Source organism: Trifolium pratense, linkage group LG1, assembly GCF_020283565.1.
Source record: "Trifolium pratense cultivar HEN17-A07 linkage group LG1, ARS_RC_1.1, whole genome shotgun sequence".
In the NCBI taxonomy this organism is placed as follows: Eukaryota; Viridiplantae; Streptophyta; class Magnoliopsida; order Fabales; family Fabaceae; genus Trifolium; species Trifolium pratense.
The window spans coordinates 16,829,241-16,841,918 of NC_060059.1; the positions used below are offsets into that span (position 1 = coordinate 16,829,241).

At 42.6% G+C, this 12,678-nt stretch overlaps 1 protein-coding gene across 1 annotated transcript; it reads left to right on the plus strand.

Annotated features, from left to right (window-relative positions):
* The first annotated feature begins 3,508 nt into the window (after window positions 1–3,508).
* On the plus strand, window positions 3,509–9,196 carry LOC123889291. The gene is made up of 2 exons (XM_045938571.1): window positions 3,509–4,492; window positions 9,110–9,196. Exons 1-2 carry the CDS (start codon window positions 3,509–3,511, stop codon window positions 9,194–9,196), a joined length of 1,071 nt encoding a protein of 356 aa, XP_045794527.1.
* The last annotated feature ends 3,482 nt before the right edge of the window (window positions 9,197–12,678 follow it).

Genomic DNA, 12,678 nt, shown 5'->3' on the forward strand with positions numbered 1-12,678 from the left:
TGTTGCTTTGCTATTTATTTGGAGTCGCTCTGTTAGGATGTTGTTGGGAGAAATTTTTATTTAATTATGTTGTTAAATTTTTATAACAATTGAGCTATGTCACTTGATTCAGTATTTTCAACTCGGACTTTGAAACTTATATTATTTTTGTATTTTCCGCTGCATGATTTTTAGTCATTTGAGGAATTAGTTAATTGGAGTAAGTGTGACATCCTTATTAAATAAATGAAATTAACTTTTTCGAAACTAAAATAAAGGGGTAAATTAAGGGTGTTACAAAACACACCTTACGACAAACAGGGTAAACATCATCACTAGGGAATAAATAAAGGAATAATGAGAAATATCTTCTCAATGAGAAGATATTTAAGGACAGTATGATACTCCACTGATGATGTATGCTGGTCTAATCCATGAATAGGGATCAAGAAGAAAATCTTGAGTTTGTGGTGCATCCAAACACTCATTTCTTTCTTGTGGTCATGTTAAACTTAAGTTCGATATCCTGAACAATTTTGCCAAATAAAACACGCGCCAAAACATATTGGACTTTAAGGAGGAAGATGTCATTTCTAATAAAACTGCACAAGTCAAAACCATGAATTGTTTCATGAAGACGATTCACATATATCAAAAATTTGGATAAGGATTGGACTACAATCTCTTCATTAATATTTGTGCAAACATTCTTGCGAAAACAAGAGCTAATTGTTTATCTGATCATGGTTCATGATCAATCACTTTCTAAGTCGTCCTTAGCTAAGGCGTGTCGTTTCTAAGGATGTAATTTATCTGTCTTTATCTTTTAGGTTTATTATATGTAACAAAAAAAACATAAGTCAATAATAGTGACGAATTCTTTTTACAGAAAACAATAATCAAATAGACATTTGCATTCTTGAATTCATTTGAGAAAAAGGAAAAGATAGAACATGTAAGTATACTGGATTTGATTATTTCAATCAAAGAAGCGTCATTATTGGAACTGCAAAGTGACATGGTCCTACCATATTGAGCATGTCTTCCAACTTTCAACGGCTTTTCAAATTAAGCATGCATATCATACTAATTTCTTAAATTATGGGATAAGATATACAAAGTACGAATTACTAATTAACTAGTCACTAATCATAATTTTTTAAATTCAAGCCAATATTGATCAGATAAGATAGCCCATGTGATGTGAGTGTGGTACCATCAAGCAACCATGCTTAAAGAAATCCAAATACTTATTGATATGCTCAAAACATATCTTGCAAACTTTGTCATCTACTATATTATTCTTGAATTTGAATGTTACTTTATCTCTAATAATTAAGTTCTTTTTTTTAAGTGTAAAATGTTTTTTTTACTCCACTTTGGAGTAATTAGCTGAAAGTTCATCACATCTATCATAATTTTTAAATGCAACCGTGATTTGGAGTATATTTTCCATTTATTTTTATTAGTGACGCATACTTATAAGATGAAACATACATTTACATTATGAGTAAGTTATCCAACAATTAATGAGAACTTACTAATAAACAAATTTGTAAGTGGTATGTAAAAACTAACTTTTACGCTCAACTTACAAACAAATTTTCTTTTCTGACTAATTAGTATTGGTTTTTGGGTAAACTAGCCACAATTTAAAGGCAGTCTAAAAAAAATTAAATAGCTTGAAAGTAAGAAGAAAAACAAAAATATATTAATAATCTTGTAATGTAAGAACATCAGCTCATAATAGAAAAGAAGGCTAATGCTACGGTGGACTATCTTCACAAGTGGTTTACTATGGACAAGTGATCTACCGAATATGAATTTTACGAAATTAACTGTTGGATTGAAAGTTTTTATCGTATAGATCATCCATAAATTTTTTAAATTTTTTTGAAAATCATTTGATATGTTATTGAGACCCATCAAGATTTACGTTATTTAATAAACCGTTAATTTTGATGTGTCTCAATAACATATCTGGACCGGGCAATGGGCTTAAAAGCAAAACCAAACTAGCCCAATTAATATGAGAAAGGAAACAGGCCCAAAACAATTAAATTTTAAACGTCCATTCGGCGATACGAGGCTTGGGCGAGGTAGGTAACGATGGATAACGCCCATAAGACGGATTTACCCACGAGAAAGAAATATCTTCATCCTTCCCTAGCGATTAACTTGGGAATGAAGAAAACAACTCCTTGAAACTGCCATGGCTTGGAGACCAAGGTTTTTATTCCTACTTTCACGCTGCATCACCGGAAAAGGCGCTGAAGACCGGATTTGTAGGAACCCTAGCTTGGAGAAGAAGGCTTCAATGGTCTATAAATAGTTTCATATTTCCATCTGTAGCAAGGGATCGAATTCTGACTTATTAAACTCCCAGGGTTGTTGGGATTGAACTGAGTGTAATCACACCATTTGATCAATAATACAAACCCCCTTGTTTTTTACCAGAACATTTTGGCGCCCACCGTGGGGCTGCGGTAAAATCATTTGATCCCAGCCTATCACAGCAACTAGACGAAAAATCAAACATCTTCACATGGCTGGAGAACACGAAAACCACGACAACTCTAACGTTAACACCCTGCAAGCCGCCGTCGTAGAGATTCGGCGCTTACAAACTCAGATTGCGGCCATAGAAGCCGAAAGAACTAATGAGAAAGAGAAAGCGAAATTGATTTTGGAGGAGGAGGAGGGAGAGGGCGTCATGGACGTACAACCCTTAGCACAGCACCTGTGGGATGCCCAAGTGGTGGAAACAATCAAGGTTCCTCACCTTCCTACCTTCGACGGAAAGACGGATCCAAGGGAGCACCTGATGGCAATTGGGACACAAACTGCCATAATCAATGCTCCGGAACATCTAAAGTGTAAATTACTAGCCGGCACCTTCAAGGATGTCGCCCTGCGTTGGTACATGAACCTTCCAAAAAACTCAATTGAGAGTTATGCTGACTTTCATAAAAAATTTATTCACCAGTTCGCTGGATCGAAACACGTGAAAGTCACATCAACCAGTCTTTTCTCCATCCGCCAAAACCCTGGCGAGTCATTGCGTAACTTCCTCGCCAGATTTAGCGAAGCCACCATCAAAGTCTCAAATCCAAATCAGGAGATGTTTGTGGCAGCCTTCCACAATGGGCTAAGAGCGGGACATTTCAATGAGTCCTTAGCCCAAAAGCCAGCCTCGTCGATGCAAGAGGTGAACAAGAGGGCGGAGTGTTATATTAAGGGCGAAGAAAGTAACGCCGAGAAAAGGCAAAGAGACGTTAAGGAGAAGGAATACGTGGGCCGTGCCACTAGAGCGCCCGAACACCCACGACCAAAATCGGGGGGCCACCAAGGAGACCCATGGCAGAGGCACCATGGGAAGCCCTACCGCCAACCGCCCAGAAGAGAATTCAGGAATCATCCCGCCAATGAAGACTTCACGCCATTAAACGCCTCAAAGGTTTACGTCTTAAATGAGATTCTGGCCACTGGTTTGGCAAACCTCCCCCCAAGGAGAACCAGTAACATCCCCATGGGGCTGGACGATAACGCCTGGTGCGCATATCACAGGTGTAGAGGTCACTCCACGGAGAAATGCTTCCGCCTAAGAGATTTAATCGAAGAACTAATCAAAAGCGGACACCTTCGCAAATTTATTGACGACGCCGCCCAAGGGCGGGTTGTCGTGCCAAAAGTTCCCCGGCAGGAGCCACGAGACCCTCCTGGGCCAAACAGAGAGCCTCCCAAGGGGAGAATCTCCGTGAATACAATAGCGGGGGGATTCTCAGGCGGGGGCGAATCAAGCTCAGCAAGGAAAAGGTACGTACGCCGAGCTATCTCGGAAATATACCTCGTAAGTCAGCCTCAGCCATTAAGCGTACCAGATTTGGCATTCACGGCAAAGGATGGTTTGGAGGTAGCACCCCATGACGATGATCCATTAGTGATACAAGTCCAAATTTTGAACTGTGATGTAAAAAGAGTATTGATAGATTCAGGGAGTTCAGCGGATATTATGTACTGGGAAGCTTTCAAGGCCATGCAATTAGCAGAAGAACAATTGCAACCATACTCCGGAACCCTGGTTGGATTCTCTGGCGAACAAGTGGACGTAATGGGTTACGCCTCCCTTCTTACCACGTTTGGAGAAGGCAGCAACGCCAAAACTATCAAGGTGCGATACCTGGTAGTCAAAACTCCTTTTACCTCCTATAATATTATTATAGGAAGACCCGCCTTTAACGCATTAGGGGCGGCCATGTCCACTTTATACCTAGCAATAAAATACCCCCTCGAGAATGGGGGAGTAGGAACAGTAAGGGGCGATCAGATTCTCGCCAAGAAGTGCTACGAGTCTAGCTTAAAGATACGACACCGAACTTCCAGCGCAAGCGGGAAATTCGAAAGAAGACAAGCCGCAACTCCAGGCGGCATAAACATGATAGAGAGCGCAGATATGGATCCAAGGGAGGAATTCCAAGATCGAAGGGTAAGCCCTATAGAAGACCTGGAGCAGGTTCAAATTGGCGATTACCCTCACCAGACAACTAGCTTGGGAACAGCGTTGCCCAGCGAGGAGAGGAGACGAATCATCAAAATCTTGAAGGATAACGCTGACCTATTCGCATGGAAACCTTCAGATATGCCAGGGATTGACGAAGGGGTGATAACACATAAACTCTCAATATCACCCAGCACAAAACCAGTTTCCCAAAGAAAAAGGAAGGTGGGAGAAGAAAGACGAGTCGCTATAGCAGAGGAAGTAGAGAAACTAAAGGAAGCAGGATTCATCGAAGAAATAAAATACCCCTCATGGTTGGCAAATGTCGTCATGGTGAAAAAGGCCAACGGGAAGTGGAGAATGTGCGTGGACTTCACAGACTTAAACAAGGCGTGTCCCAAAGATCCATATCCCCTACCTAACATAGACAGGTTAATTGATGGCGCCTCGGGGTGTAAGATGCTGAGTTTTATGGACGCCTACTCCGGATACAATCAAATAAAGATGAACCCCTCCGACGCCCGCCATACAGCCTTTATGTCGAATACCTGCAACTATTTTTACAACGTCATGCCTTTTGGACTGAAGAATGCGGGAGCAACATACCAAAGGTTGATGGACAGGGTTTTTGCGGAGCAAATAGGGAAGAATTTAGAGGTATATATATCGACGACATGGTAGTAAAAACTTCCGAGGGAAGTCGCCATGATGATGATCTGTTGGACATCATGGGATCAGTAAGAAAGTACAACATGAGACTAAACCCAGCAAAGTGTTCCTTTGGGGTACAAGCCGGAAAATTCTTAGGGTTTATGCTCACCAGCAGAGGAATAGAGGCTAACCCCGAAAAATGCCAAGCCATCATAGACATGAGGAGCCCTACATCCGTGAAAGAAGTACAGACCTTGACAGGCAGAATAGCCGCACTATCCAGATTCCTATCATGTGCGGGCGAAAAGGGTTTCCACTTCTTCGCATCTCTTAGGAAAAATGAGAGATTTTCCTGGACGCCAGAATGCGAAGAAGCCTTCAAACAACTAAAAGAGTTCCTGGCATCACCGCCCATCTTGACACGCCCATTACCAGGTAACACCCTTTACCTATATCTCGCAGTCTCGGATAGAGCTTTGAGTTCAGCTCTAGTTCAAGAAATAGAGGGCGAAGAAAAACCTATATATTTTGTAAGTAGAACCTTAAGGGGAGCAGAAACAAGGTATCAAAGAATAGAGAGGTTATCTCTCGCGGTAGTTGTCACAGCCAGAAAGTTAAGGCAGTATTTTCAAAGCCACCAGGTAGTTGTTAAAACAGATTACCCTATCAAGAACGTCCTCCGAAAGCCAGACTTGGCAGGAAGGATGGTGGCGTGGTCCGTGGAATTATCGGAATTTGACATCACCTTCTCACCTAGAGGGGCCATTAAGTCACAAAGACTAGCTGATTTTGTATTGGAGATGTCTACTCCGCCAACAACAGAGAAAACGGCGTTTTGGACACTCTCAGTTGACGGAGCCTCCAATGTGCGAGGAAGTGGAGCCGGAATAGTACTGGAAGGACCGGATGGCGTGATGATAGAACAATCACTACGTTTCGCCTTCAAAGCTAGCAACAACCAAGCGGAATACGAGGCTTTGATAGCAGGAATGAAGTTGGCAAGCGATATGGAGGTAAAAGAGCTAAAGGCCATGAGTGATTCCCAACTGGTAACCAACCAAGTATCAGGGAAGTTTCAAACGAAGGAGCCGCAGTTAATCAAATACGTGGAGAAGGTGCAAAACCTAGCTAAGCATTTCGATTCGTTCGAGTTAGTTTACGTTCCCCGCGAACAAAACATGAGAGCAGATCTATTGTCAAAGCTGGCGAGCACCAAAAAACCAGGAAGCCATAGAACCGTTATCCAAGAAACCATAAAAACTCCCAGCATCAACGGGGAAGAGGTAATCATGGTAATAGAAGAAGAAGACTGGAGATCGCCCATTATCCGATACCTCCAAAAGGATGAGCTCCCGAAAGAAAGGGAAAAGGCTTTTAAACTGAGGAAAATGGCGGCATGGTATTCAATGGTAGGGGATAAGCTATATAAGAGGGGATTCGCGTCCCCCCTCCTTTTATGCGTCAGTACTGAAGAAGCCAAGCGCATCATGAATGAAGTACACGAAGGATCATGTGGTAGTCATATCGGTTCAAGAGCATTAGCAGGAAAGATATTGAGAGCAGGATTTTATTGGCCAGATATACATGATGATACCGCCATGTATGTAAGAAACTGTGACAAATGTCAAAGACACGCCAACCTGCATCACGTTCCGGGGGAGCCACTAAAGTCAGTATTATCCCCTTGGCCCTTTTTCATGTGGGGTGTAGATATCGTTGGTCCATTTCCGGTTGGCTATAAACAAGCGCGATGGATCATCGTCGCCGTAGACTACTTTACAAAATGGATTGAAGCAGAGCCGGTATCCAGCATCTCGGCGGAACAGGTAAAAATCTTTTATTGGAAGAAAATCATCTGCAGATTTGGATTGCCCAAATACATCGTATCCGACAACGGTACACAGTTCGCCAGCGAAAAGGTCGTTGAATTCTGTCGAAGCAAAGGAATCAAAAACACCTTTATATCAGTGGAGCATCCACAAGCTAACGGACAAGCAGAGTCAGCAAATAAGGTGATACTAAGAGCCTTAAAAAGAAGGCTAGATAGTAAAGGCGAAGCTTGGGTAGCCCACATCTCACCCATCCTCTGGTCGTATCACACCACTCCCCAATCCTCGACAGGAGAAGCGCCATTTACAATGGTTTATGGTTCGGACGCGATGATCCCGGTGGAAATAAATCCTCCTAGTTGGCGCAGAGAAACCACGACGCAGGAAGAGAACGACAGAGCTCTGGAAGAGAACCTAGACATGATCGAGGAAAGAAGAGAAAGAGCGCATTTCAGGGAATTCGCCATAAAGCAAAGAGCCGCTAGGCGTTATAATACGAGAGTCAAACAAAGGAGTTTTCAAGAAGGCGACCTGGTGCTGAAAAGACCTATGGGAAAGGATAAAGGAGGAAAATTCGCAGCAAACTGGGAAGGCCCCTTTCGGGTGCAAGAAGCTTTCGAAGGAGGAGCATATCGCCTAGAGACCATGGAAGGAAAAATCCTCCCAAGGACATGGAACGTAGCAAACCTAAAGTTCTACTATAGCTAATCACGGAGCATCACTTTATCGGTGGAAGAATAAGTAAAACCATTCTCTTCTTTTAGCAATATTTTTAAATGATGTATAAGAACCGTTTTCATAAATGAATAAAAAACAATGAGACACTCTTTTCCCCTGTTTCAACGGGGGTTTTTATCGAGGCTCATTGGATTTCAAAATTCTAGTAGTTTATATCTTCCTGCATATCTCAAAATATTTGCATCAACCTGATTAAGTTACGGGATCTGAATCAACAAAAATGGTTATCTCAAACTTGAGCTCTGAATCTTTATTAAAGATCAACTCAGATGTGAGCGCTGAACCATAAAAAGGGTTACAGTGCCTTGGCGTCACCTACGAGTTGGGGACGTCAGAAAAAAAATAAATTAAACAAGGGTTACAGTGCCTTGGCGTCACCTACGAGTTGGGGACGTCAGAAAAAAAAATAAATTAAACAAGGGTTACAGTGCCTTGGCGTCACCTACGAGTTGGGGACGTCAGAAAAAAAAAAAAAATAAATTAAACAAGGGTTACAGTGCCTTGGCGTCACCTACGAGTTGGGGACGTCAGAAAAAAAAAATAAATTAAACAAGGGTTACAGTGCCTTGGCGTCACCTACGAGTTGGGTACGTCAGAAAAAAAAAAAAAAAAAAATTAAACAAGGGTTACAGTGCCTTGGCGTCACCTACGAGTTGGGGACGTCAGAAAAAAAAAAATATAAATTAAACAAGGGTTACAGTGCCTTGACGTCACCTACGAGTTGGGGACGTCAGAAAAAAAAAATAAATTAAACAAGGGTTACAGTGCCTTGGCGTCACCTACGAGTTGGGTACGTCAGAAAAAAAAAAAATAAATTAAACAAGGGTTACAGTGCCTTGGCGTCACCTACGAGTTGGGTACGTCAGAAAAAAAAAAAAAAATTAAACAAGGGTTACAGTGCCTTGGCGTCACCTACGAGTTGGGGACGTCAGAAAAAAATAAATTAAACAAGGGTTACAGTGCCTTGGCGTCACCTACGAGTTGGGTACGTCAGAAAAAGCAAAATTAAACAAGGTTGAAAGGCCTTGGCGTTACCTGTAAGTCTTACGAGTTGGGTACGTCAGAAAAAGCAAAATTAAACAAGGTTGAAAGGCCTTGGCGTTACCTGTAAGTCTTACGAGTTGGGTACGTCAGAAAAAGCAAAATTAAACAAGGTTGAAAGGCCTTGGCGTTACCTGTAAGTCTTACGAGTTGGGTACGTCAGAAAAAGCAAAATTAAACAAGGTTGAAAGGCCTTGGCGTTACCTGTAAGTCTTACGAGTTGGGTACGTCAGAAAAAGATACAGCAAAGAAAAGGGCGAGATTATCAACACCGCCAGAAGAAATTTGTACACAACCAAAGTGGGCGATTCATTATAACGCCAAAAAAGTCAACAGGTATAAAGTTATTTGTACCAATTTACAATTATTATAGAAAGGTGAAGATGTCACAGGTGCAAGGACAAAGTTTCCTAGACGAGAACAACAGAAGGCGTTACATCACAACGTAATGCAAAAATAATTCATAAAGTTATGAAGAGAAGAAATCTGGCGAATAAAGGAATTTATAAAGGACCCAGCCAAGGGGCAAATTGTTCAAAGCCACAAAAGGGCATACAAAATAGTTACAAAAAGCCACAGAAGGGCGAGAACAAAAATCATTACAAACAAAGTCATATCATTCACTAGGAGGTACATAGGGAACAAGCTTTCCGTCAATAATCTGGTTCATCGCATCAGCTTCAGCTAAGCGCTTGGCGTCGAGGTCTGGGAAAAGAAGCTTGACTTGCTCAAGGGCATAGGCGAAGCCTTCCTCATACTGGTTGGCAGCATACAGTTGAAGCTCCTTCACGTCAGTCTCCAACCTCTCCTTCTCTTCGCCCAAGGTCCCCACGGAGAACACCGCTGCATCTTTCTCTTTAGAAAGCTTAGAAATCACCTCACCTTGAGCAACAGCATTCTCTTTCAGCTTGGTCTCGGAGGCGGCATAACTTTCCTTCACCTTTGCCAGCTTATCCTCATATTCCTTCTTCAACCTCTCAGCCTCGCTCTCCTGGCTATCCTTCAGCTTCTTAATATCTGCCTCCAACTTGGTCTTGGTCTCAGTATATCTCTTCTCAATATCAGCAAGGTTATCATCAACGGTCTTCACCTTCTGCTTCGCCTCTTGGACCTCTTGTTCTTGGCGATTTGTCAGCAAGTAGTTGAGAAGAGTGCCCTTCACCTCGTATTCCAAAGCTTTCTTCCTGAGATCTGCGGTAGGAGTGTTGGTGAAGCGAGTCATATCGCCAACCATAGTCACTCCCCTTTCAATGAAATCAAAAGGATCAAAAGAGCTCCAGGTAAGAGGAGCATCGGCATCGGCGTCTTGAGAGGGGGGCTGAGAAGAACTAGAAGCCACGCCTTTGCCTTTGTCGGCATCTCCAGCTGGTTGGATAGTCTTCTCAGTTTTTTGTTTTTTAGGTGGCGGGACGACACCCTCTTTAGCAGCAGCCTTTCCTGGAATCTCAACAGGGATGCGCCCGTCATGCTTTCTCTTGCTCCGTCCCTCTTTAACTCCAGCCTCCTCCACTTGTAGCTGCTTCAGAGGATCGGCAACGCCAGCAGCAGGATTGGTTTTTTGTTGACGAGCTTTCGCCAAGAACGCCAGTCTTTCTTCATTCGAAATGGTCCTCATTCTTTCTGAAAAATAAAGGAATCAGAAAAACACAGGTTAGTAATAAGGCGAGATAAACATTAAAATAAAAAGAAATATGCATACATGCCAAGTTCATCACTTACGTAAATACTCTGTCAAAGCTTCGCTATTACCCTCACATCTAAGGATATCAGCAGTGTCCATAAGAGCAAAAGAATCAAGAAAGTGGACAATGTCCTGCTCGAAGTCACTCAAAGTTTCAAAGATGGTTCCCTTTATAAGCCTAGGGTTGTCAGTCCAGTAGAAAGGGAACAAGGGATCTCCTACCTCATCATACATCAGATCAGGAAGTTGGTCGCTACTGCGAACCCTAAAGAAGGAGTCCTTGAAGCCTTTGAAATTGGAGGCATACAGACTCATGAGGCGATGATTGGGTTGACTACTAAGAGAAACCATCGTCTGGGGTTTTAGGTTCTTGATATGGTAAAAACAGAAGAAAACACCAATCGAGGGTACCAGTTCAAAACCTAGGCACATCACCTCGAAGGCTTTTACGAAGGCCCAGCTGTTAGGATGAAGTTGAGTGGGGGCGACATTAAGAACCCTCAACATCTCCGCCTCGAAAGAAGTAAAAGGAAGCCAGAGGTTTAGAGGTTGGATCACGCCAGTATAGAGATAAAAGTAATCCGGCGGGGTGCCGTTCTTAAAGAAGACAAACTCATCTTCTCGGACAGGCTCAGTGATGATAGACTCCTCATGTCTGGACTCTGTAAGCCTGACGGCTTTCCTAAAGCTCATCACCATCTCCGCACTAGTGTATTTTGAAGGAACCTCCATGGTGACGGGAGTATAGCCAGCAACCACCAAATCTCGGCAAGGGTTTTTCCGCTTTCCTGTGAAAGAGGAAGGGGAAATTATGACACAATCACTATCACTACCGCTACTACTATCGCTATCACTGTCACTATCGCTACTGTTTCCAACATCAAAACCCCACAACTCCGAATAAAATCCCCGGCTATTAAGAACGCCGTTTGCCCTAGTATAATGGGCGCGAACTTGTCGCACCCACTCAAAGTAACCAGGAGAAGAGGCCGAGATTCTCCCCTCATTCTCATCTAACTCCCTCAGGATAACCATTCTCTAAACCTATGAATTAGGGTTTTCCTCCTTTGGGCGAAACTAAATCAAGAAAAAGAATAAAGGTACGAAATAAAATACCTTACGGGTAACACTTCAAAGCTGAGAGAAACGGACGCCTTTAAAAACGATTGAGAAGCCCTACCGAAGGTTGAAGAGGAAGAAATGAAGCTATACCGAAGTTACGAAAGAAAGGACAAGTGGGTAGAACTAGGTTAGAAGTTGCAAAAGGAGTGGAAGGAAGGAAAAGAGCAAAAACTCCCTATTTATAAACCTCAGTCCTAACGTCGACTCGAAGTTATAAGGTTCGAACAAGTAGTGTCATACGAGTCGTCGGATCAAGTACGTGTCAAAGCGCACATCCCAAGAGTAAGTCATAGAAGATTTATCGTCAGATGTTTAATTACAACGCCTATAGGCGAGACGACTAACTATATCGCCTTTAAAGGGAGGGCCACGCCAGGACAAAGTTTGATCCGCCCGTCGGGCGCGGCGAAGATATCCAAAACAACGCCCAACGAGAAGAAACCAAAAAATCAAGGAGAAAAAATAAAAGTAATGCATTCTACTCAAAGCAAGAAAGAAAATCTTTATTATTAGCAGCAAATGAAAAGTACAACGAGAAGAAACCAAGGCTACATGGAAAAATCCTAAAATCCTATCAATCAGATTCCGAATCCTTCTGCACAGGCTCAGGGAAAGTCATCTTGGATTCCACGGTGACCCGGGACCCTTCTTCTTCACTGGACGAAGAAGCACGAAGCTCAGGAGGAACGTAGGTCTCCAGAAACGAAACGTAATCCTCATCACCACTACCAGAATCGGAGGTATCCGAGGAAAGAATGATAACCTCCACCTTTTTTACATCCTTAGACCTTCGGGAGCGAGTGGAGTTGGAGGTAGACACCTCTACCCTTTTCTTCCTTCGCTGAGGCGGGGTGCTTCTGGCAACAGGTTTTTTCGCATTGTTATTTTCCATAATAAAGATTCAAAACAAGTTGATGAAATATGAGAATAACAGTTGATATTTATAGCCAATCTTGCCCAACCCTAACATCGTTATTAACGGTCGTAATTAATGCTTGGACGGTCGCAACTACTTTGGTTTGACTATCTTGAGAACCGTTATTTTTATCTTTCCAAGGAGTCAATGTTTGACCCATTTAAGTTAATGGAGATTTTAGAGGAGGGCGATACTAGCAGAAATAGAAAGCAGCGTGTAACGG